At 57.2% G+C, this 18,737-nt stretch overlaps 9 protein-coding genes across 9 annotated transcripts; 6 read left to right on the plus strand and 3 right to left on the minus strand.

Annotated features, from left to right (window-relative positions):
* Positions 1-338: 338 nt before the first annotated feature.
* On the minus strand, positions 339-2,824 carry SCHCODRAFT_02620774 (uncharacterized protein). The gene is made up of 9 exons (XM_003037700.2): positions 2,356-2,824; positions 2,225-2,306; positions 2,103-2,173; positions 1,628-2,054; positions 1,515-1,580; positions 1,357-1,465; positions 970-1,300; positions 595-905; positions 339-481 (listed from the first exon to the last, which is right to left on the minus strand). Exons 1-9 carry the CDS (start codon positions 2,609-2,611, stop codon positions 404-406), a joined length of 1,731 nt encoding a protein of 576 aa, XP_003037746.2. The 5' UTR covers positions 2,612-2,824; the 3' UTR covers positions 339-403.
* A 98-nt stretch (positions 2,825-2,922) lies between these two features.
* SCHCODRAFT_02620775 (DUF431-domain-containing protein) lies at positions 2,923-4,224 on the plus strand. Its single transcript, XM_003036337.2, has 8 exons — positions 2,923-3,027; positions 3,077-3,141; positions 3,198-3,464; positions 3,516-3,525; positions 3,579-3,707; positions 3,765-3,790; positions 3,840-3,869; positions 3,923-4,224. Exons 1-8 carry the CDS (start codon positions 3,006-3,008, stop codon positions 4,031-4,033), a joined length of 660 nt encoding a protein of 219 aa, XP_003036383.2. The 5' UTR covers positions 2,923-3,005; the 3' UTR covers positions 4,034-4,224.
* A 37-nt stretch (positions 4,225-4,261) lies between these two features.
* Positions 4,262-5,246, minus strand: SCHCODRAFT_02574154 (uncharacterized protein; the record flags this gene model as incomplete). The annotated part of the gene is made up of 4 exons (XM_003037701.2): positions 4,751-5,246; positions 4,575-4,691; positions 4,438-4,512; positions 4,262-4,383 (listed from the first exon to the last, which is right to left on the minus strand). Exons 1-4 carry the CDS (start codon positions 5,133-5,135, stop codon positions 4,262-4,264), a joined length of 699 nt encoding a protein of 232 aa, XP_003037747.1. The 5' UTR covers positions 5,136-5,246.
* Positions 5,247-6,428: 1,182 nt separating this feature from the next.
* Positions 6,429-7,433, plus strand: SCHCODRAFT_02244637 (uncharacterized protein). Its single transcript, XM_050342177.1, has 2 exons — positions 6,429-6,825; positions 6,899-7,433. The coding sequence occupies exons 1-2, from the start codon at positions 6,622-6,624 to the stop codon at positions 7,229-7,231; spliced, it is 537 nt and encodes a 178-aa protein (XP_050200306.1). The 5' UTR covers positions 6,429-6,621; the 3' UTR covers positions 7,232-7,433.
* Positions 7,434-8,226: 793 nt separating this feature from the next.
* SCHCODRAFT_02499297 (DUF1768-domain-containing protein) lies at positions 8,227-9,302 on the plus strand (the record flags this gene model as incomplete). The annotated part of the gene is made up of 4 exons (XM_003036338.2): positions 8,227-8,814; positions 8,870-8,998; positions 9,054-9,140; positions 9,192-9,302. The coding sequence occupies 4 exons, from the start codon at positions 8,227-8,229 to the stop codon at positions 9,300-9,302; spliced, it is 915 nt and encodes a 304-aa protein (XP_003036384.2).
* A 320-nt stretch (positions 9,303-9,622) lies between these two features.
* SCHCODRAFT_02620780 (uncharacterized protein) lies at positions 9,623-11,542 on the plus strand. Its single transcript, XM_050345017.1, has 5 exons — positions 9,623-10,027; positions 10,083-10,291; positions 10,344-10,384; positions 10,433-11,251; positions 11,299-11,542. Exons 1-5 carry the CDS (start codon positions 9,770-9,772, stop codon positions 11,418-11,420), a joined length of 1,449 nt encoding a protein of 482 aa, XP_050200307.1. The 5' UTR covers positions 9,623-9,769; the 3' UTR covers positions 11,421-11,542.
* A 137-nt stretch (positions 11,543-11,679) lies between these two features.
* SCHCODRAFT_02620783 (uncharacterized protein) lies at positions 11,680-13,185 on the minus strand. The gene is made up of 8 exons (XM_003037702.2): positions 12,715-13,185; positions 12,580-12,636; positions 12,350-12,529; positions 12,189-12,291; positions 12,106-12,136; positions 11,984-12,055; positions 11,894-11,935; positions 11,680-11,840 (listed from the first exon to the last, which is right to left on the minus strand). Exons 1-8 carry the CDS (start codon positions 12,984-12,986, stop codon positions 11,767-11,769), a joined length of 831 nt encoding a protein of 276 aa, XP_003037748.1. The 5' UTR covers positions 12,987-13,185; the 3' UTR covers positions 11,680-11,766.
* A 638-nt stretch (positions 13,186-13,823) lies between these two features.
* Positions 13,824-15,872, plus strand: SCHCODRAFT_02499677 (general substrate transporter; the record flags this gene model as incomplete). The annotated part of the gene is made up of 10 exons (XM_003036339.1): positions 13,824-13,877; positions 13,935-14,064; positions 14,121-14,183; positions 14,240-14,400; positions 14,457-14,500; positions 14,555-14,772; positions 14,826-15,083; positions 15,134-15,535; positions 15,585-15,693; positions 15,746-15,872. 10 exons carry the CDS (start codon positions 13,824-13,826, stop codon positions 15,870-15,872), a joined length of 1,566 nt encoding a protein of 521 aa, XP_003036385.1.
* Positions 15,873-17,014: 1,142 nt separating this feature from the next.
* SCHCODRAFT_02500455 (alpha/beta-hydrolase) lies at positions 17,015-18,731 on the plus strand (the record flags this gene model as incomplete). Its single annotated transcript, XM_050343098.1, has 3 exons — positions 17,015-17,224; positions 17,282-17,719; positions 17,796-18,731. The coding sequence occupies 3 exons, from the start codon at positions 17,015-17,017 to the stop codon at positions 18,729-18,731; spliced, it is 1,584 nt and encodes a 527-aa protein (XP_050200308.1).
* Between the last annotated feature and the right edge of the window lie 6 nt (positions 18,732-18,737).

Consider the following 18,737-nt stretch of genomic DNA (forward strand, 5'->3'; position numbering starts at 1 on the left):
CATTTTGCCCCGCGTCGGGTTCGGGGTCCATGACAATGCCCATACAGAGCGAGGTTGGTCGAGCACTCACTTGGTTCGTCGAAGTGACCTCGTCCAACAATTCCCTCAACGACGAGCAGCGACCGTCCCGAGTCGGTTGCCCCACCCCTATGTCCAGATTGGTCACTAGGTTAGTGACTCGGCCTGTTGCTTTCGAATGCCGAGCGGCCTAGTAAGCCGGTCACAGCGGAGTATCAGTGCAAGTGTTTGGATATCATAGACAGGTTCGACTTTTCGGTAATGGAGGGCTTCGGGAGGTATACCCCAGGGGTTATTCAAACCACTCTTGATGGCCTTGCCGTGCATGCAGTTGTTCTTCGAGCTCCCTGACCTCACCCTCCTTGGCATCCGTGACACAGAACGATCAATTCGGTCCGATAAACTGGTACAATATCCTCCTTACAAGGCCCGACAGATGCTGCGGGTCGTTCTGGTACGCGCTCTGAGGATCGGTCAGCACTTTGCCCACTCACCCCCCTCCCCTTCTCTCCTTCCTTTACACTCATTCCGTCCTCTCATACACGATAGCACATCAGCCCAAACAGAAACACTCACCATAACCATCCCCATCCCCGCCGCCGTCAACATCACATCCCCCACCCCTCTTGTCGGCGGCGCCCACCCTCGCCCCCTCGCCGTCCGCCACGCACTCTCCAGCGCCTTCGGTAGCACATACATCGCCAGCTCGCCCCGCCGCCGCTTCTCCTCGACGAAGAGGGACAGCCCCGTAGCCATGCCGGTCACGATCAACGCGAGCCGCCCGACGAGGAGGTTGACGAGCCAGGGCGGGATGATGCGCCGAAGAGCGGCGGAGGCGGGCAGGCGGTGGTAAGCGGCGTACGTCTGGTGCTTGAGGCAGAAGAGGGCTGCGGGGTGGGTGAGTTGGGTCGTTTCGAGAGGGACAAGGTAAAATAAAGCCGATCCACTCACACTGGTAGATCACTACGAACGCGCCCAAGAATGCACTGCTCCGCAACGTCCCGACGCCCGCCTTGCCCAGCATCCGGCTCGGGTCCCGCACGAAGGCCTTGCGCTTGAAAAGCACCATCGGGATGAAGTGCAGCGCGGTGTACACGGGCATGATCCACCAGGCGACGTCGACAAAGCGATCGAGCGGTACGGCAGTACAGTTGTTTAACGCAGGGTGCGTAACGGCGCAGGGGACGTAGGGCGGGATAGACGCTTTGGAGGAAGGGGAGTCGGGCGAGGCGAGCATGTTGCGCAACTCAAGGAAGGTTTTGACGTTTTCGGGGGTGATTTCCTTGACACAGGAGTCAGGACAAGACTTAACGAAAGTAAGGTTGGGGAGTCGCTTACCTTTAGGTTGATAGCCTTGTCAATGTCAGCGATGTTCGCTGTACCTGTCCTGGCAAGTTGACGGTGAATATGTGGCGCGAGTACAGGGACCTTGGATGCTTGTGAGATCCTGCAAGACAGCGTGAGCAGAAGTAGCACAATATGAGATGAAGGTTTACCAGTTCGCATAACCCAAGCCCAGTGCCTCCGGCCGCATGAGCCATGCGTACATAATCTGAGCGCATCTGCGACCGACTCAGTGCTTGCCTTGCTGACTGGCCGAGGGACTTACGACAGAGAGAAAAGGATGACCTCGCCGTGAGGTATGCGGAACCCTGTCCTCTCGGAAACAGAGTTGTACGATCCTTGCAGGCCGCGCACGAACAACTGCTGCGCGATCACATTCCGCCTCTTCTTGTTCTCGCACATAATGGCGAGCCCACCAGCGATAGCCCCCGCCATCGCAGCGTGCCACCGCCGCGTCTTCTTGCGGGTTAGAACGAGTTGCGCATGTGCGCTGAGGGAGAGGCGTTGATCTCGGCGTGCCGTCCGACGCATGCCTGGAGGGAGCTGTCCAGCCTCGAGCTTGTCCTGGGTGGACTCCTCTTCTTCGAAAGTGGCGGCCTCCCAGGAATCGTAGCGCAAGTCGGGTGGGTTGACAGCGGGGATGTAGAGGGGAATCGCGTTGAGGAGAAACTTGTAAAGGGAGACGAAGGTTCCTGGGGCACGGGTGAGTCCCTGAAGTGGAGAGGGGAAAAGATACGCACCTAGCATAGAGGCAAATTGGAAAGTGTCCTTTCCGAACAGGGCGTGGAATATGACACTCAGCCGCTGAGACCTGTTCCCGCCTGTCAGTCGCGCGCGTACTTCCCCACTCTCAGTCACGCACCTCGGCTTCACCTTGCGTATCCTAACCAGCGCAATAGCCACGTTGATCAATGCGCGCAGTGTGAACGCTAGCGCCCCAGAGCCTGCGCAGACCGTCAGCTCCGCACGCGACCAGCTTGCAAAACCACGCACGGAACCCGCCCATCGCGGCATGCTTGATACAGTCCTGCAGCGTATACAACTCGACCACCGGCTCCCCTCTGTCGCGCCAGACCATTTTGCGCGCCTCCTTCAGGCGCTCCTGGTAGTTGGCGAGCGCGACAAGGTTGTCGAACGATTGGATCGCGCGGCGCGTGCGCGGGGTGAAACTCATCGCGTCCTCGTACGGACCCGGCGTACTGGCGCCGCTTTCGGGTGGGTCCATGGGCGTCAGGAAGGGGGAGGCCATGACATGGAGGTTCTGGTGTCGGTGGTGAGAGGCAAGGAATGCGGGGAAGCGCGGCGGGTTGTTGGGGTAGCCGCGCGGAGTGATAATCACGCGCAAATGAAGTGACGTTGGGGTTGCTGCAACTCGATGAAGAAGGTGGTGAAACTTTGGGGAGTGTATTCCAATCCTCGCAAGATGCTCATATGTAGGGTCATCCGAGAGGGTTTGTGCGAGAAATCGGTGAGAGCGACCAGGAGAAGGAGCGGGCGAAGGTCCATGTGGCGTGCGATCTTGTTCCCATTTCTGGAGTACAATAGACACTGCGATCAATCAACCGATCACGCGGAGCTCAAGTTCAACTCTGATCAACTTCTGTTTCCGTCCACGGCTTGCTCTTTGCATCGTTCTTACGATCATGGGATTCCACTTTGTCATCGGTCAGGCTCTCTATCTTGCTTGTCGGATCCATTCGCTCATCTTTGGCAGAGCATATGGAAGAGGACGAGGAAACGCCCAAATCCATCCCACCCTGGGTCGAGCTGGAATACTCGGTACGGTCACTCACACTACGCGTATATGGGCTCAACTCAAACGATGTACAAAGTAGCACATGCGCATCCTCGCTGGTTACGGCTCAACCGTCCACTTCACCAACCTTTCCGAGGCCTCGCGCGCCTCGCTCTCTGAGGCGTTCTTTCAGTCAAGCGATGATAAACTAGCAGACGCGCAGTGCCACAAGGAAGGGATCCTTCAGTTGCTGAAAGAGAAGACTAGAAGCGACTCGCTAGACTCAGTTTGCTTGCTCGACCCGAAAGCCGAGAAGGAGCTTTCGCCAGAGGATGGGGATGGCAGATTTGAGTGGTTCTTGTTTGGAGTCAGTCCGGCATCGCAACGCGCTTCATTCTACTGACGACGCAACTTCTAGGGAATCTTGGGTCAGAGATATGCTCTTGTGCCGTCGCGAACGCAGCTCACCTATTTTTCTCAGGCGACGACCCTCCACGCGACCGCACGGCTGAGCTACGCAAACTCGGTTTCCCAGCACGGAGACTAGGACCCATCCAGATGACTACTGACACTGCGCTTGGCGTCACCAAAATCGTCGTGGGAGACAAAAGTACGCTTGATTCTTCTGTGTACTCTTCCTTGCCCTCGGATTTACGCGATATTTTAGCGCCTATTGACGAGATTCCCTATGTCGTGAGTCTTCCTTTTGGACCAGCGTTACTAAGTAGCTTACGGACGACAGGACATGCCGACCATTCGCTTTAACGCCAAGGTACGACGCGTCTGTCATTTCTCTCGCTCCGTCAAAATTCATCTTCCTCCTAGGAATCCGTCGAGATGCCCTTCCGCTACATCTCCCGCAACGGCGAGCCCGTCCTCCCACCGGGGATGAAAGAGCTGCTGCATGACGATCTGAACAAGAGTTTCGACTTCTGAGTGAAGCTGCGTGCACACAAGCGAATGTATCATATCATGTGCTATAGACCTCCAAAACGCCCTCTGACCCGCACACAACCGCGCGTGTGATCTAATCTGCAATCTGTCCATCTACAAGCCTTTCATCCCGTCTATCCCTGAACAACAATACTAAGCCGACGATTATACGACACTCTAATATACAACAACGCTTCATAATCCCATCGACCAGAACGGCGTCTAACGCCCCTATGAGGCGTTCACCTCGTCCTCGATTTCGCGGGCCGCACCAAGCAGGCGTGCGATCCGCCATGTCACGCTCGCGAGCTCGATGCCTTTGTACCCGCCGCAGGCCCGCGCCCTTGCCTTGTCTGCGCATAATCATGTCAGCGCGCTGGACGAATTGGTAAACCACGCCTCCTTACCTCGGTACTGGCGATATCCCTCCCACAGGTCTCGGTTGTCCCCACGTCGCAGGACAACACCCCAGAGTCCGGAGTCTATGATGGAGGGTTAGTAAGTTTCGTCGAGCTCTGGGGGACCGGTGAGGGGCGCGACTCACTATACGTCAGATTCGACAGCTTCTGCTCGGCGCCCTTGGGCAGCGACGTGTGGTGGCAGGGGAACTCTGCCACCCGCTGCCAGTACACTTTGCTCGACTGGTGCTCGACATATTCCTCTGCGCACGGAAAATAAGTTAACATCCTGATTGGCAACAACCGCGCAATGAACACGCACTCTCGCCCTCGCCTTCGCCGCGAGTAGCGAACTCGTAAATTTGCCTCTCACGCCACGAGATGAGCGCCTGCGGCTGCCCGTCCTTCATGATCAGGTCCCAGTCCCTCGACAGCTGCCCGTCCATCAGGAACTTCGCGGCATGCCTCGGGTTGCGCTGCAGCTTGCGCAGGATCCTGTCCTTGCCCTTGAGGAGCGCCTCGAAGACATCGGCGTCCTTCAGGTTGTCCTTGGTGATAACGCGCTCGACGCGGTGCCAGTAATAGATATTCTCGCCGTTCACGGGGTGGCGGAAGCGCTTCCAGCCTATCGGGTAAGTCCTGACCAGCGGGTGGTCCGAGTCGTACTCGCAGAGTAGCGGGTATTCCGAGTCTGGGTAGGAGGACATGGTTGGGGTCGTGTGGGATGTGGGATGTCAGAGCACTGAGTTAGCCTTCTTATATACTTACAGAGGCCATAGCGAGTCGTGCAGTCATACACAGCCCGACAACAACACGACAAAGGCATGCAGGTCATAAACCTGTCTATGAACATCACTGCTGCACTTTATGCATGCGAAATCGATTCGGGACAAATTTTGCAGATCATAGCATGGTGCTCTAACTCCTTCTGAATGCTCAGGACAACATTCATATCCGGACACAAAGCGCTACCAGCATGCAAGATGCGTGGACCGGCGCGGCGTGACGGTGACACATTCAACTTTACACACGTGACCACGTCCAGGGCTGCTCCCGGTGGGCACCGCCCGCCACGGGATCCGGCATATTTGTACATGTTGTGGTCACGCTTGGGCGCCCGTTCCGCAGTGTTTCCGTATCTCCTCCGTCAGTTTTCTGACGCTCGCTTCCGGATAAGGTGCGTCGGAAAGCGGCGAATTATAGCTACAATCCCACGTCGATTTTTAGTATTTCATTGGGAGGAAGCCGAGATTCTCAATTTTGTGGCTTCTGGATGTGCTACTGTTTAAATCCGACGAGAGAATGTAGACCTTTTATGTAGCTTCCGAACGCGCTCTTTTGCGAGTTAGGGGACGAAGAAATGACGGAGGAGATAGAGAAATGCGATCAGTCACGCATGGGCCAAAAAGCACTGTGACACGTGTGACACGTCCGCCCGTTCCTCGACCTCGACGGTTCAGCGGCGCGTGCATCAGATATTAAGTTCTTTTCAACCGGTGCACGTAAACAGGCATGACCAGGACCCTACAAAGGTGCTCGCTGCTCCAAATCTCTTATCCTCGGCTGCTATCATCGTGTTTTATATTGCTATAGGCCCTCCCTTCTCTGGGTTCCCCGTGGGCGAGTCCACTTCGCGTCAGTGGTAAAGTATCAGAACTGCCTCAAAATATCGCGATCTTGGAGCATGGACTCTTTTGAGGCTGTCCGACGCGCACCTTGACTATGAAATGTTGAGAGAAGACAAGAACGAGTCTGACCTATTTTGCCGAGTAATTGCATGCTGTCTCTGATGAACTAAGCGTAGGTAAAGTAAATTACAGCGTAGATCATACAATTCCGAGCAACATCGCCATACAAAGGTAAGCGATATGACCCCTCCGTCGTGCACCTGCCGGACGACGATTCGGGGACACCCGAAGTCCACTTGTTGGCGCGGCATAAACATGACCAAATATGCCGGATCCGGTGGCGGGTGGTGCCCACCCCCACTCCCGGCAATTGCCGACACTACATCTCCTTCCGACTCACCGTCATCTGCTTTGTTCCTTTCCAAACTGCTATTCATTGACCTCACCGATAATCCACTCATACTGCGTGAGATGCCTCTGATGTCTCAACGTCTCGGCTAGGGGAGGCGTAACGAAAGTCAAAACCAAACTCCAACTGCACTGCCGGTGGTTGCGCTCAGAGTTCATGCAAGCAGGCTCAAACTATGGCATTCAACTTCAAGTCTTCAAGAGTAAATACCGCTCTCAAGGCTTACTGCGTGGCTCTGATCTCAGATCATGCACGTACCTCCGTGAACAACATCGGCAAGCGCGATTGTTTCCCAACCCGACCACAATAGCGAACTTGCCACAATTTATATCCCTCGCATATATGTGCAGGTCCTCACAGGTCCGTGCATATCTCTTCACTCCTCCTTCCCTCCTCATCTACACCTATCCTTATCACTAAATGTCGCACGCAGCGCTGCGAGCCACGTCGCCGTCGACGCGGAATACGACGCCATGCCCCAGCAAGCCCCATAGCGCCAAGGATCCTTACTCTCCTCGGCGCCACACCACAAAGTCCGACACGAGCAGCTTCTTCACATCTTTTATTGCCCGCCTTTACCGCCTGGACGCCTCCGTGCGCGCCAGCATCGCCCTTACCAACGAAGTCACCGACAAGCAGAACACTATCAAATCGTCCATCGCCGCGGGCAGTCGCCGCATCGGTGACCTCGAGGACGGTCTGCGCGCAGCGATCACAGAATACGGCGGCGTCGCAAAGAGCGTCTACGACTCAAGGGTCGCGCTGAACGAGCACGCGGACACGATTGGGGAGCTTGGGGCCAGGCTGGTCGAATTGAGCGTGAAAGAAATACTCGACACCGTCAACAGCGCGCCAGAAAGTCCGCCCTCTGGCGACGGTCAAGCCATCGGTCCTGATCACACCCATCACGACGATCATGCCCACCTCGAAGAGGAATTCCGGTCACTCCGGCAACACCGCTCCCTCGCCTCGGACGAGCAGCACAGCCTCTTCTCCCGCCTGGCGCGCTTTCAAGGGCAGGCGGAGCAGGGCTTAGTGGAGCTGGAGGCGGCGATTGAGACGTGGCAGGCGAGATGGAAGGAGGAGGCGGCAGAGGCGAGGGAGAGGCAAAAGAGGGCGCAGGAGCGAGAGGAGGAAGAGGAGCGGGAGTGGGCACAGAAGGCGAAGGAGATGGCGCAGAAGGACGCGCAAGAAAGGGCGCAGCGGGAAAGGCAGGACAGGGAGGTGATGGAGATGATAGCCGCGGAAATGGCGCAGGAGAGGGAGGCATGGGCGCAAGATAGGGCGAGAGTGGAACGAGAGACGGTGCAGATGGCGAAGGAGGCGGATGAGATGGAGAAGAGGATGGGAGCAAAGCCGGAGAGGAAAGAAGAGGAGGCGGTGAATGGGCGGAGGGCGACGAAGGAGAAGGAGGAGGAGAGGAAGGCGGTGAGCCCAGAGGTGAAGGAGAGCACGAGGATAGAGGAGGAAAGAACGCAACAGGGGAATATGAAGCAGGAGGAAGAGCGGAAGAAGGGGGAAAAGAGGAAGGAGGAAGAGCAGAATAAGGCGAAAACAAAAGAGATAGAGAACGCAGACAAGGAGAGGGAGAAGAAGGCGAGACGGGAGAGAGAGCGGATGATGCTGTCTCCGGAATCGCGTGCGAGGTACGACGAACAAGCGGCAATCATTGATCGCTATGAAGTGGCGAAGGAGAAGGAGGAAGAAGAGCAAAGGGCTTTTGTTGCAAGCGTGCCACCCTTGACGCCGCCTGCGACTCCAATGCCGACTCCTGCTCGTCAGCGCGATGTGCCCAACGCGACCTCACATGCACCATCGTTCCCTGTCCCTCCGGCAGTCGCGACTCCCGCGCAGCCCGCACCCGCCCAGCAATCTCGATGCTCACCATCCCCCGCTGTTCCGACTGCATTCTATACCCCCGCTCAACCTGCACATACACCCTCGCCGGCCTCGCATCCATCGCCTGAAAATCCTGGATTCGTTACTACCCCAGGGAAACCTAGATACGATACCGGGATTTACACACCCAATCACCCTATCCTACAGCGTCGAGCACGACGGGGGCGGGAGTGTGGGGACAGTCGGGGCAACTCTCCGTGGCCGGTCAACGTGGAGCTGACGCCTGACACTGAACCGATCTACCACGGAGAGGGACTGCAGGCCGGAGCAGAAACTTCCACGCCTGCACCGGTACCCGCATCCAATCTAAACTCGCCTCCTCTCCGGCAACAAATCCGCTTTTGTAATCGGGACACGTCTTACAATTCATTCTGCAACTTCGCGAGATATTCAGTCGCTTACAATGGCGAAACCTACCCGACCGCCGAGCACCTATTCCACGCGTCGAAGGTACGCTGGTAAATTTCGCTGCGATCATTATCTCTGACGCTCACATACACACAAGTTCTTGCCCGTCAATGGCGACATTGCCAGGCGCATCCGCAACACGAAGGACGTTGGCGAAGTGGCTCGCCTGGCCGACCGCTTTCAGGCCCGTGTACCACAAGAATGGTGGAATAATATGGTAGAAACAGTGAGCCACCTGGAACCTTCCTGTGTGCTACAAGTGCTGAGATTTCTCTTCTTAGATGCATGGCATACTGCTGGATAAGTTCCTGCAGCACGAGGACTTGCAGGCGGCGCTGCTGTCGACAGGCGATGCAGAGCTCGTTTTTGTGAGTACAAGTGCATCTGAGACTCTTGACCGATATGCTCATGCGTGTAAGGATTCCGTTGAAGATGGATTTTGGGGAGTGGATAAGGATGAGACGGGTAACAATATACTGGGGAGGACGCTGGAACGGGTGAGAGAAGAGCTGAGGAGGATGCAAACCTAACAACTTCGAGTTGATGCCCCCCTCGTCGCGACGGTTGAAACGATTTTGATGACAACATATGTACGAAGTTATGTGAGAAGAACCATGGATAGTTTATCTGGGCCGCAGAGTTGCAAAGTCTAAGTACGAGAGCGATGCTGGATCAGAGGTCCTCGGCATTTGCCGTGGGGTCAGGATTGTGATTCGTACTGCGCCACAAATATCCTACTCTTCACGGTCACCTCCCGCAATCGATTTTTGCTTCACCGCCGCATTCGCCCTGCAATTCAGATACTCTGTTGTATTAGGAATGCAGAAATATCTGAAAACAGTATCAGAGCGCATTCGGGCGTACTTCTGCTTCCGTGCCGGATCAATCCTCTTGGAAGCCTCCACGACATCCACCAGTTACACGTCCTCTTCCTTCCCCAACGCTCATATCCGGTCGACAGTCTAGGCTCTGCCTCGCCACCCGCCTACCTTCGTGCATGGATTTCTTACCCAACGACGACCTCGCCCAAGCGGCCGCGTCCATCGACGCTGTCTGTGACTTCCTCGACCATGCCTCGATCGACGAACTCCCCTCGCCGCCTTACGCGGAACTCCTACAGCCTATCCACGCTCACAACACTCTGTCGATCTGCGAGAGCAGCAAGCGGGAACATACTGGGCGTCTCGCCATCTCCCTGGCCACGAGCGCGCACGTCGCGAAGAAGTTACCTAAAGGCTGGGAAGGAGCGATCGAGGTACGCGGCTATGCTTCCCAGAAGCATACTATGGATCGCTTATCGTGGATCATAGTATGCCATTTCCGTCTATGTTCACCCACGAGTCCTGGAGAGCATGGCGGACACCTTCAATATACGCGCCGCGGGCCCTACTCCCTCACACCTCGCCTTCCTCCGCTACGCGAGCGATGCAATCGGCTGCTACGGCGACAAAGGGCGAAGGGGTATTGAAGCCTGGCTGCTGGAAATCTACGCGCTACTACCGGCCATACACATACCTGGGTGCGTCATCATCTCGTCAGACGCTTCTCATTTGCTCATGATTATCCTTCAGCGCATTCTACGCATCTGAATCTGGCTCCTCGTACAATTATGGTAAGGGATTGACTTGTCTTCTGTACAGTATGGCAACTGATCGGCCAGACTTCGCTCGTGATACTCTTGCCCTGCGTCTTGGAGATCCCCCGACGCCACTCTCTATCTCGTCCTCGCCAAGCCTCAACCTAAGCGGCCTTTCATGGAATTCGGAGGACGTCGACGACGAGTTTTCACAATACTCTATCTCGGACCTCAATTCTGCTTCTGCTCATCCTACCTGCGCGCTCCTCGATCTCACCGTCGAAGCTCGCCGACAGATATCCGCCTGCGGCGACCAATTCTTCGCTCAACGTCCTCTCGGCCCCCTTGAGCGCGGTCACCTACTCTCCCAGAGGCGCAGCACACTCGTTCTTGAACATCAAGGGGCTCTCGTGCTCAACAATCATCTCTGGCCTGTTCTACTCTACCGCTGGCCGGACGCGTCCCTCGACTTCTGCGCCACTATGCTCGATCTTCTCACCAGCGACGTATTTCTGGCGCACCTGCTCCTTCAGTGCTCGCAAGAGGTCCTGGCGCTCGAGGACGTGGAGGCCCTCGCTAGAGCTGTGCGCGCCTATCTCGGACAGTACTGGCGGATGCGCGGGTGGCACGCGACTCGCGATCTGTGCTTGCAGGTCTGGGTACCTTTGATAGACATCGCATTCGATATGGTTGGATTGAGCGCTACGTCGGAGAATGCTTTGGCTAGCGCCCTTTCCACCTCGGCCTCCAGCCTGAACTGCGGCGACGTAGACGAGACGCTGGTCGAAACCTCCGTCCCACGATGCGGCTTACCATCCTCGATGAAGAAGAACAGGTCGCTTCGCAGAAGTCTGGCTCCCTACGTGGTCGAGCGGCACGGTCGCAGGATGTTCGTTCCCGATGGTAAGTTGATATATTTCTAGCGTCGCTCAAAGCTGACAAATTCTCAGATGGCTGGCGGTCTGGAAAGGAGAACATCTGCCTTAGTCAGCTCCCTGCCTCGAAAGCATTCTTTGACGGCGTACATACTACACGACGAACGCTCCTCGAGAAAAGCCCGGCTTTCTGTTGAGGCCTTACTTCCCGTCCAATTCTTTGACACTCATATGCTATTCTTATCTATTCCAGCTATTGTACACGACCATGCCATGAATTTATACCGGCATTCTATCAATATAGTCCTATGCATACATGGACGTCCTGTGCTGGGTTGAACTTCAACCGTGGGAAGAACGCGCCCATCCCGACCGTCACGTTGCGATTTCCTTTGAACCAATTCGTTCATTCCCCCTTGCTCCGAACTTCGACTTTCTGGTCACTCGAATTCATCCATCGTTACACAAGACATATCATCATTATACACCTATGCAATACAATCCATATCGTACACCAACAGATTCAGCAGCGAAAGAAGAACGCTAGTACACGAGAGCGAGACGCAGCTCAATACTTGACCGCGGCTTGCCCATGTTCTTCCTTTCTTCGTCGAAGACTGAAGAGGAAAGATGAGTCTCTTTGATGGACGCTATGGAGGGGCGGACGTACAAGCAGTGTGGGGAACGCAGCCGGCTTTGCCGTAGGGGATTGCTGGGGAGCAGGTAAGTGACGAGCTATGCAGAGTTCATGCGGGCTTACTGTTGTCGAACTGGCGGAAGATGAGGGCCTCGTCAGGCATCTGGTCGTGCACGTACATCCACCGCATGTTCTCTACAAGCGTCGTCAGCAGAGCCTCCGATCGAGCTACGGGTCGAACCCACCATTGTGCCGAATGAAGTAGCCGCCGCCGTACTGCGTGCTCGATCAGCGGCATAGAACATTAGCTGCAGGAGGGAGAGCGCACCTTGTCCGTTGTCCACATCATGTCGTTCGGGTCGAGCGTCGACGCGTCGCATAGCGCCAGAGGTGCGTCCATCACCGGCCCATTCAGTGGACGCCAAACGTTGCTGACGATTGGTCAGTATGATCTTCCCCTCCCTCCCCCCACACACACTGCATACGCACATGATCGCCACCCTCTCCGCATCCTGATGCTCTCCATCGAACGCAGCCAGCAGCCGCGTGCGGGCGCGCTCCTTGTTGATGTCGACGTGGACCGCGGGCACGGGCTGCATGCCGAGCGCTTTCTCCTGCGCCTGGTCGTAGTTCGCGTCGACGTTGTCCTCATCGCCGGGCGTACGGCGCCTGCAAGACAGTGGTTAGCCGAGCCCAAGCTGCACGACGTGCGTCCTCACCGAATCTGATAGTTGATGCATCTGACCTCCTTCGCGCCAGTGATGCCCTTGACGTAGCTATCGTTCCTCGTCAGTACAATGCGATCGAAGTCCTCTCTCTCCGCGCCCATACAGAAGCAAGAAGACAACACTTACTCGCACGTGAACTTGGCGTATCGGTCCTGCCACCCCTCCGGACCGTCAAGCTCTGGGAACGGAAGGTTCACCCATGTGAAGCCGTTCTCCTCAAGCGTCGGCTTCTTCGCCTCCTTCCGAAGGTCGTGCATTGGCACCTCGTTCGGGCTGAGGTAGAGGCTCTCCCCATTGGCGACGAGCTTTACGAAGGGGAACTCGAATGCGCCCGGGGCGGTCTTGTCGTTCGCGAAGTTGAGGCGCGTGCGGAAGGGGACGGTCTGAACCATGACCATGTGTCGTGAAGGCGATCGGCGGTAGAGGGGACGAAGAAGAGAAGGTATCCGGGGAAGAAGTGCAGATGGATGGTATAAAGTCGAGAGATCAGGTACCCCGCCCCCGATTCGCTGATATATGCCTGCTGATGCGTTCTCGAGCGGGTCTGCACAGGAAGCACCGGATCGCCTCGACCACAGTGTGCGGGGTCGCCAATACCGAAGGGCTCTGCCCAGCTTGGGTGCGCCTCAGGGACGCGCGGTGATAAGGTCGACGGGTGGGAGCAAACCAAGATAAGATTACATACCGCACCTGGGCATCGGACTCAGACACGGGTCAGCCAATCTGAGATCTCAGAACGGTCCTGACCTGAATCATCGTCCCCCTGCCTGCGCCACCCGAGCCGCCCAAGTTAGCTCTGCGCCCGGCCCATTGATTCAGAACGTCCCGGCTCGCAGCCGGGCGGCGTCCAACACCCCGCGCGGCTTCTCAGACCCCGCACAAGGGCGCGCCGCATCTTCGACGCCGCCGCGGACGCATGTGCTCACCGCGCTCGCCTCTGGCGAACGTCGCGGACGACGACGAGCGCGCCTTCTCACCGCTCTTAGACCGTCCCGCGCCACAGGGCTCATTTCGCGCTTTCACTGCTACAGTGACGGGCGCCGCTTGGACTGCGCTCCCGGACCCACGGCCCCACGGCTCACTTATCTCTGTGTTCGAATTTATCTGCACGCACCCAATGATAAGTGCGGTATAGCGTATATAAACCCGCACACGCGCTTTTGGGTAGCTGAGCCCCATCGCCCCCCTCCTCCCCGCCTCCCTCCCCCCCGACAAGTGACCGTCGCTTCGTCAATATGGTCGCTGGCATGGAGACGTTCAGGAGTGTCCCGAATCATGACTCGCACTTGGTGGGTTCCCGAGTCCGCTTCTTATTCACGAGTGGGAAGACTGACGGACCGCTGCAGACATGGTGGCAGAACAAGGGTCTGCGCGAGCTGAACTTGCTGCTTCTTTGCGTTTTCGTCGCGCAGTTCTTGAACGGGTTCGATAGTGCGCTGCTCAGCAGCTTCCAGTCCATGGCGTCGTGGAAGACTTGTAAGTTGTCGCGTGTCACATCGCCGCCCATCGTTGTTCTGACCTGCCCTCCCTAGCTCTCGGTAACCCCGACTCAAGCAGGATTGGTCTTCTCAATGCGGCTATGTACCTGTCTGGCAGTGAGTCCTGCTCGTCTGCGTGCGCCTTTGCTCTTCCTCACTGATCACGTTTCCAGTCGTCATCGCTCCCGTCGCTGCGTACGTCGCTGACAAGTGGGGTCGCAAGTGGTGCATTCGCTACTCCTCCGCTGCGAACTTCATTGGCACGGCTATCGGTACGGCATCTGGTGCGGGCTCCACGAGCGGCTATGGCATGTTCATTGCCTCTCGAGTTATCGTAAGTAGAAGCGTCATCTAGATCGGTCGTCGAGCGCTTACTTTTGCTCTCTGCAGATCGGCTCCGGTCTGGCGTTCGCGCTCATGGTGTGCCCCATCATGTGAGTTGCGCGCGGGACGTCTTTTTGTGCGCGCAAGGCTGACTTTCCATCCAGTCTGCAGGAGCTTCCTCACCCGAAGCACCGGACGTGGCTCGCGGGTTCCTTCAACATCTCGTTCATCATCGGCAACTTCATCGCGGGCTGGGTCACCTTCGGTTGCGGCTACATCAAGTCTGACTGGGCGTGGCGCATCCCCTACCTCATTCACCTTCCTTTCGCGTTGTTGATGATGGTCCTGATCAACTGGGTTCCCGAGTCGCCGCGTTGGCTCAGTGAGTTTCCCCAGTCGCAGCTGATGTCCGCTTGGTGGTTAACCGACTTTCAGTCAACAAGGGTCGCGAGGACGAGGCGCGCGCTCTGTTCGTCAAGTACCACGCTAACGGCTACGAGAACGACGAGCTCGTCGAGTTCGAGATGGCCGAAGTCAAGGAGGCCATCGTCCACGAGAAGACCTACAAGCAGGACTCGTGGAAGTCCATCATCTCGAACAAGAGCAGCCGGCACCGCATCGGCTGTGTGATGTTGATTGCCATCTGCCAGAATCTGTCCGGCACCGCTATCATCGCGTACTACTACACGTCCAGTGAGTATCTTTCTCCTGCTCCTTGCCGCCCCTTTCTCATGCCTCGCCAGTCCTCAAGCTCGTCGGCATCACCGACACCCCGACGCAAACGGGCATCAACGCCGGCCTCACCTCCTTCACCGTCCTCATGGCGCTCTTCGGCCTGTGGCTCACGCAGCGCGTCCGCCGGCGCCCGCAGCTCCTCTCCACCTGGGCCGCCGTCATCCTCGCGAACATCGGGCTCATCGTCTGCACGGCCGAGTACACGAAGACGGGCAAGACGGGCGCGGGCATCGGCGCCGTCGTCTTCGTCTGGCTCTACAACGGCGCGTTCTTCGTCAGCTGCGGGTCCATCTTCTTCTCGTACCCGGCGGAGGTGCTGCACTACTCGATCCGCGCCAAGGGCATGATGGTGTGGACGATCACGGCGAAGTGTCTCTCGGTGTTCAGCGCGTACACGAACCCGGTGGCGAGTGAGTTGTTTTGTGGTTGATTTGTGGCAATCTTGCTGACTGGGTCCAGTGTCGAACATCGGCTGGAAGTGGTACACCTTCTACACGTGCATCCTCGTCATCACCGGCGTCTGTCTCTTCCTCTTCATCGTCGAGACCAAGGGCCGCACGCTCGAGGAGTACGTGATCTTCCCATTGTCCTCCTTTACCGCCGCTGACATAAGCTCCCAGAATCGGTCAACTCTTCGACGGCGTCCCGCTCGAGGCCGCCCAGCACCCGGGCCACACCATCGACGAGCTCAAGAAGGACTCGACGACCGTCAACGTTTCCGCGGCAGAGTCGCTGGAGAAGGTCTGAGCGCCGTCGTGTCATCGTCTCCCGGTTCCGGCGCCGTCCTCGAGTTGTGGCGCGTGTACGTAGATAGATTTCTCTCGGTGTTGTCCCCTGTGTTCGCCTTTGTATCATTATCGTGGTAACGCTGGAGCTGATATATTTTTGGGTCTCATAACTGCGTGCTGGTCTGCGAGCACTGGAATGTGCGAGGAACTTGTTTGAGGCCCGCGGGCCCTTGATCTCCTCCGACTGTCCTCCCTACCTTCTTTGCATCCCAGAGTCGACTTTCAAGTTTTCCGTCGTTGTAAGCGAAGAGTCGTTAGAGTGCTGTAGGGTTGACGGCGAGCTGCAGGGGACATAGGCTCATGCCGACTCAGAGTGAAGATCAATTCCGAGTGATTGACCTATGGCTCCCACTCCCTCAGCTCATTCAGGCGCAATATAAGCCCGCTGACCGATGCGAATGGTGCAAAGCGTCGTCTTCATGTCCTTGAGAGCCTTCAAAGAGAGTGTGTCTGGTCCATGAGTACCCTGATAGCTGCAGCCTCTCCCAGCGAAGGTACGAAGCTGATGGTCGTCTTGTGGATTGAGAGCGTGAGCGACGAGTTGGGCGAGAGTTTTCTAGCACTTTGAGCAGACAGTCGCGCCCGGCAGCTGTTTCTTGAAGGTCTCATTCATAGAGATGTTAAGAAAAGGCCAGGTTGTGACTCATTCATGCAAACATTGTGCTCGGCAAATGCCGTCAACTCATAAATCGTTGTAAACAAAGCCAAATAAACCGAAGGCGGCAATTTATGGCCGTCCATGGCCACATCTGCCGCAATCTGGTGCATATATACGAGTAACAAAACAACCCTATTTGCCATCCGGAATGTAGGTCCCGATGTCGGTTCTCGGTGAGTGAAGCAGTATTGTCTTGCGTAGGAATATTGGACTCAATCGCATCGCTTGGCTATTTCACGTTCCATCACAGACGATGTTTTCTGCATCGTGTATCCCAATATATCAGAGCATCTCAGCCTCTCCTCACCCCTACCCTCACTCGCTCAAACTTGCGGGGAAAGCCGCGTGTGGAGATCCACGTGCTATCGTATCACTGATCCGTGGGGGAGGAACCCCATCAGTTTCTATTGTGTGAATTGCATCCGCTCTTGGCTTCTGACTTCATGCCACCATCGCGAGTGATTCCAGGCAGATATCCGCCTCCGGGAACGTCCCCCATAGCGGACGCCATTCGCGAGCGCCGGGGAGCGAGGGGGATTACATCTTTGGATGCGGCCTTGTTGCACGTTCCCCCAGTTGCGCAGGGCTGGAACTCTCTTTTGGGAGCGATACGTACAAAGGGGAAGTTGCCCGGGGATCTGAGGGAGGCTATAGTACGTCTTTCAATATTCGACTGTCTTTAGGGTAAATCTTGAGCGTGCATCGCATAGATCCTTCGCGTCGCTGCGCTCAACGGCGCCGCGTACGAGTGGATACACCACGAGCACGTCGGTCGCTCTCACGGCCTTACATCGCACCAACTCTTCGTTATCCGCAACACACACGATCACTCCCGCTCTCCCGTAACACCTGGCGTCTTATCGTCCTTGCAAGCTGCGGGCATCGTCTTCGCAGACGCGAGCACGAAGGACGTACGTGTGCCCCCAGACGTCACATCCGGCCTCAGAACAGCACTCGCTCTATGGCTCGACGGCGAGGGTGGTGACCTTTTGAATGAGGGCGCGTCGAAAGACGATGTGCTTGATGACCTGCTTGTTGAGGCAGCCGCTGTCGCCGCGACCTATAACATGGTCTCCCGCCTACTTCTTTCTCTAGACGTCGACGGTATGGCCGACGATCCCGTAGCCTGGCCATGTGTCAAACAAGAGGTGCGCCATTAGTTTTCATCACCTTGACAACCTTCTCTTGCTTCTCATCCTTGTAGCCCTCTAACCCACCTCACAGCACTTCATCCCTTTCCCCTCCTCTCCCACCCACCACATCCACGCCATCACGCTCACCACAAACCCGACCGCGCCCTGGATCGCGCTCACCAACTCCCTCCTCACCGACCACACAATGTGGGACCGCCTCGTCCCCTTCCTCCTCGCCCCGCAGGAGCCCGCCGCACCCCGCGGGTACAACGTCCTCCTGCACGACGCGCGCGGGCACGGTCAATCAAGTACTACCCCCGGGCCCCTCACCATCCCCCAACTCGCCCGCGACCTTGCGGACGTGCTCGCTGCGCTCAACATCCCCCTCGTGCGCGCCGTCGTCGGTGTCTCGCAGGGCGGCGCCGCCGCACTGTCCTTCGCCGCCCAATTCCCGCACCGCACGAAGGCCGTCGTCGCGTGCGACACTGGCCCGAGGACGCCCGCGGGCAATCGCGCCGCATGGGACGAGCGGATTGCGTTGGTGCGCACTAGTGAGGCTGAACAGGGTGATGGCGCAGGGATGGCCGCGCTCGCCGACGTCACAATCCCGCGTTGGTTCCCCTCAGGCTCGCCCTGCTTCCCGGGCGACGCAAGCGGGCACCCGCCAGGGGAACGCGCTGCGAGGGGCAAGTGGGTCGCAGACATGATCAAGTCAACGAGCGTACCCGGCTTCGCCCTCGGCGCCTCCGCGTTGCAGGACTACGATCTCTACCCCCCGTCGGCGGACAACGGCGGACAAGCTCTGCTCGAGAGTCGACTGCCGGTGCTGCTGGTAGCTGGAAGCCTGGATGGGGGCGGGAAGGTTGGGGCGGGGATGCTAAAGTTGGCCGATGAGTGGAATGAGGCCAGAGGAGGGGAGGCCGTGCAGGTTGAGTACGCGGAGATCGAGGGTGCGGGGCACCTGCCAATGATTGACCAGACTGAGAAGTTTTGGGAGGTGCTCGACAAGTATTTGCGCTCCCTCTGAAGTCCA

Source organism: Schizophyllum commune (genome assembly GCF_000143185.2).
Source record: "Schizophyllum commune H4-8 unplaced genomic scaffold SCHCOscaffold_5, whole genome shotgun sequence".
NCBI classification, from domain to species: Eukaryota; Fungi; Basidiomycota; class Agaricomycetes; order Agaricales; family Schizophyllaceae; genus Schizophyllum; species Schizophyllum commune.

Bases quoted from the DNA above. Each gene is read 5' to 3' on its own strand.
- SCHCODRAFT_02620774 (XM_003037700.2), bottom strand. From the start codon at position 2,611: ATGGCCTCCCCCTTCCTGACGCCCATGGACCCACCCGAAAGCGGCGCC. The intron at 2,055-2,102 runs GTGCGTATCTTT...CCCGTGCCCCAG, and splicing joins CCAATTTGCCTCTATGCTAG to GAACCTTCGTCTCCCTTTAC. The intron at 1,581-1,627 runs GTAAGTCCCTCG...AGTCGGTCGCAG, and splicing joins GTCATCCTTTTCTCTCTGTC to ATGCGCTCAGATTATGTACG.
- SCHCODRAFT_02620775 (XM_003036337.2), top strand. From the start codon at position 3,006: ATGGGATTCCACTTTGTCATCG. The intron at 3,142-3,197 runs GTACGGTCACTC...TGTACAAAGTAG, and splicing joins GGGTCGAGCTGGAATACTCG to CACATGCGCATCCTCGCTGG. The intron at 3,708-3,764 runs GTACGCTTGATT...GCGATATTTTAG, and splicing joins AATCGTCGTGGGAGACAAAA to CGCCTATTGACGAGATTCCC.
- SCHCODRAFT_02244637 (XM_050342177.1), top strand. From the start codon at position 6,622: ATGCAAGCAGGCTCAAACTATGGCATTCAACTTCAAGTCTTCAAGAGT. The intron at 6,826-6,898 runs GTCCGTGCATAT...TGTCGCACGCAG, and splicing joins ATATGTGCAGGTCCTCACAG to CGCTGCGAGCCACGTCGCCG.
- SCHCODRAFT_02620780 (XM_050345017.1), top strand. From the start codon at position 9,770: ATGGATTTCTTACCCAACGACGACCTCGCCCAAGCGGCCGCGTCCATC. The intron at 10,385-10,432 runs GTAAGGGATTGA...CTGATCGGCCAG, and splicing joins TGGCTCCTCGTACAATTATG to ACTTCGCTCGTGATACTCTT. The intron at 11,252-11,298 runs GTAAGTTGATAT...ACAAATTCTCAG, and splicing joins CAGGATGTTCGTTCCCGATG to ATGGCTGGCGGTCTGGAAAG.
- SCHCODRAFT_02620783 (XM_003037702.2), bottom strand. From the start codon at position 12,986: ATGGTCATGGTTCAGACCGTCCCCTTCCGCACGCGCCTCAACTTCGCG. The intron at 12,637-12,714 runs GTAAGTGTTGTC...GAGGAACGATAG, and splicing joins TACGCCAAGTTCACGTGCGA to CTACGTCAAGGGCATCACTG. The intron at 11,841-11,893 runs GTACGTCCGCCC...TTTCCTCTTCAG, and splicing joins CTGCGTTCCCCACACTGCTT to TCTTCGACGAAGAAAGGAAG.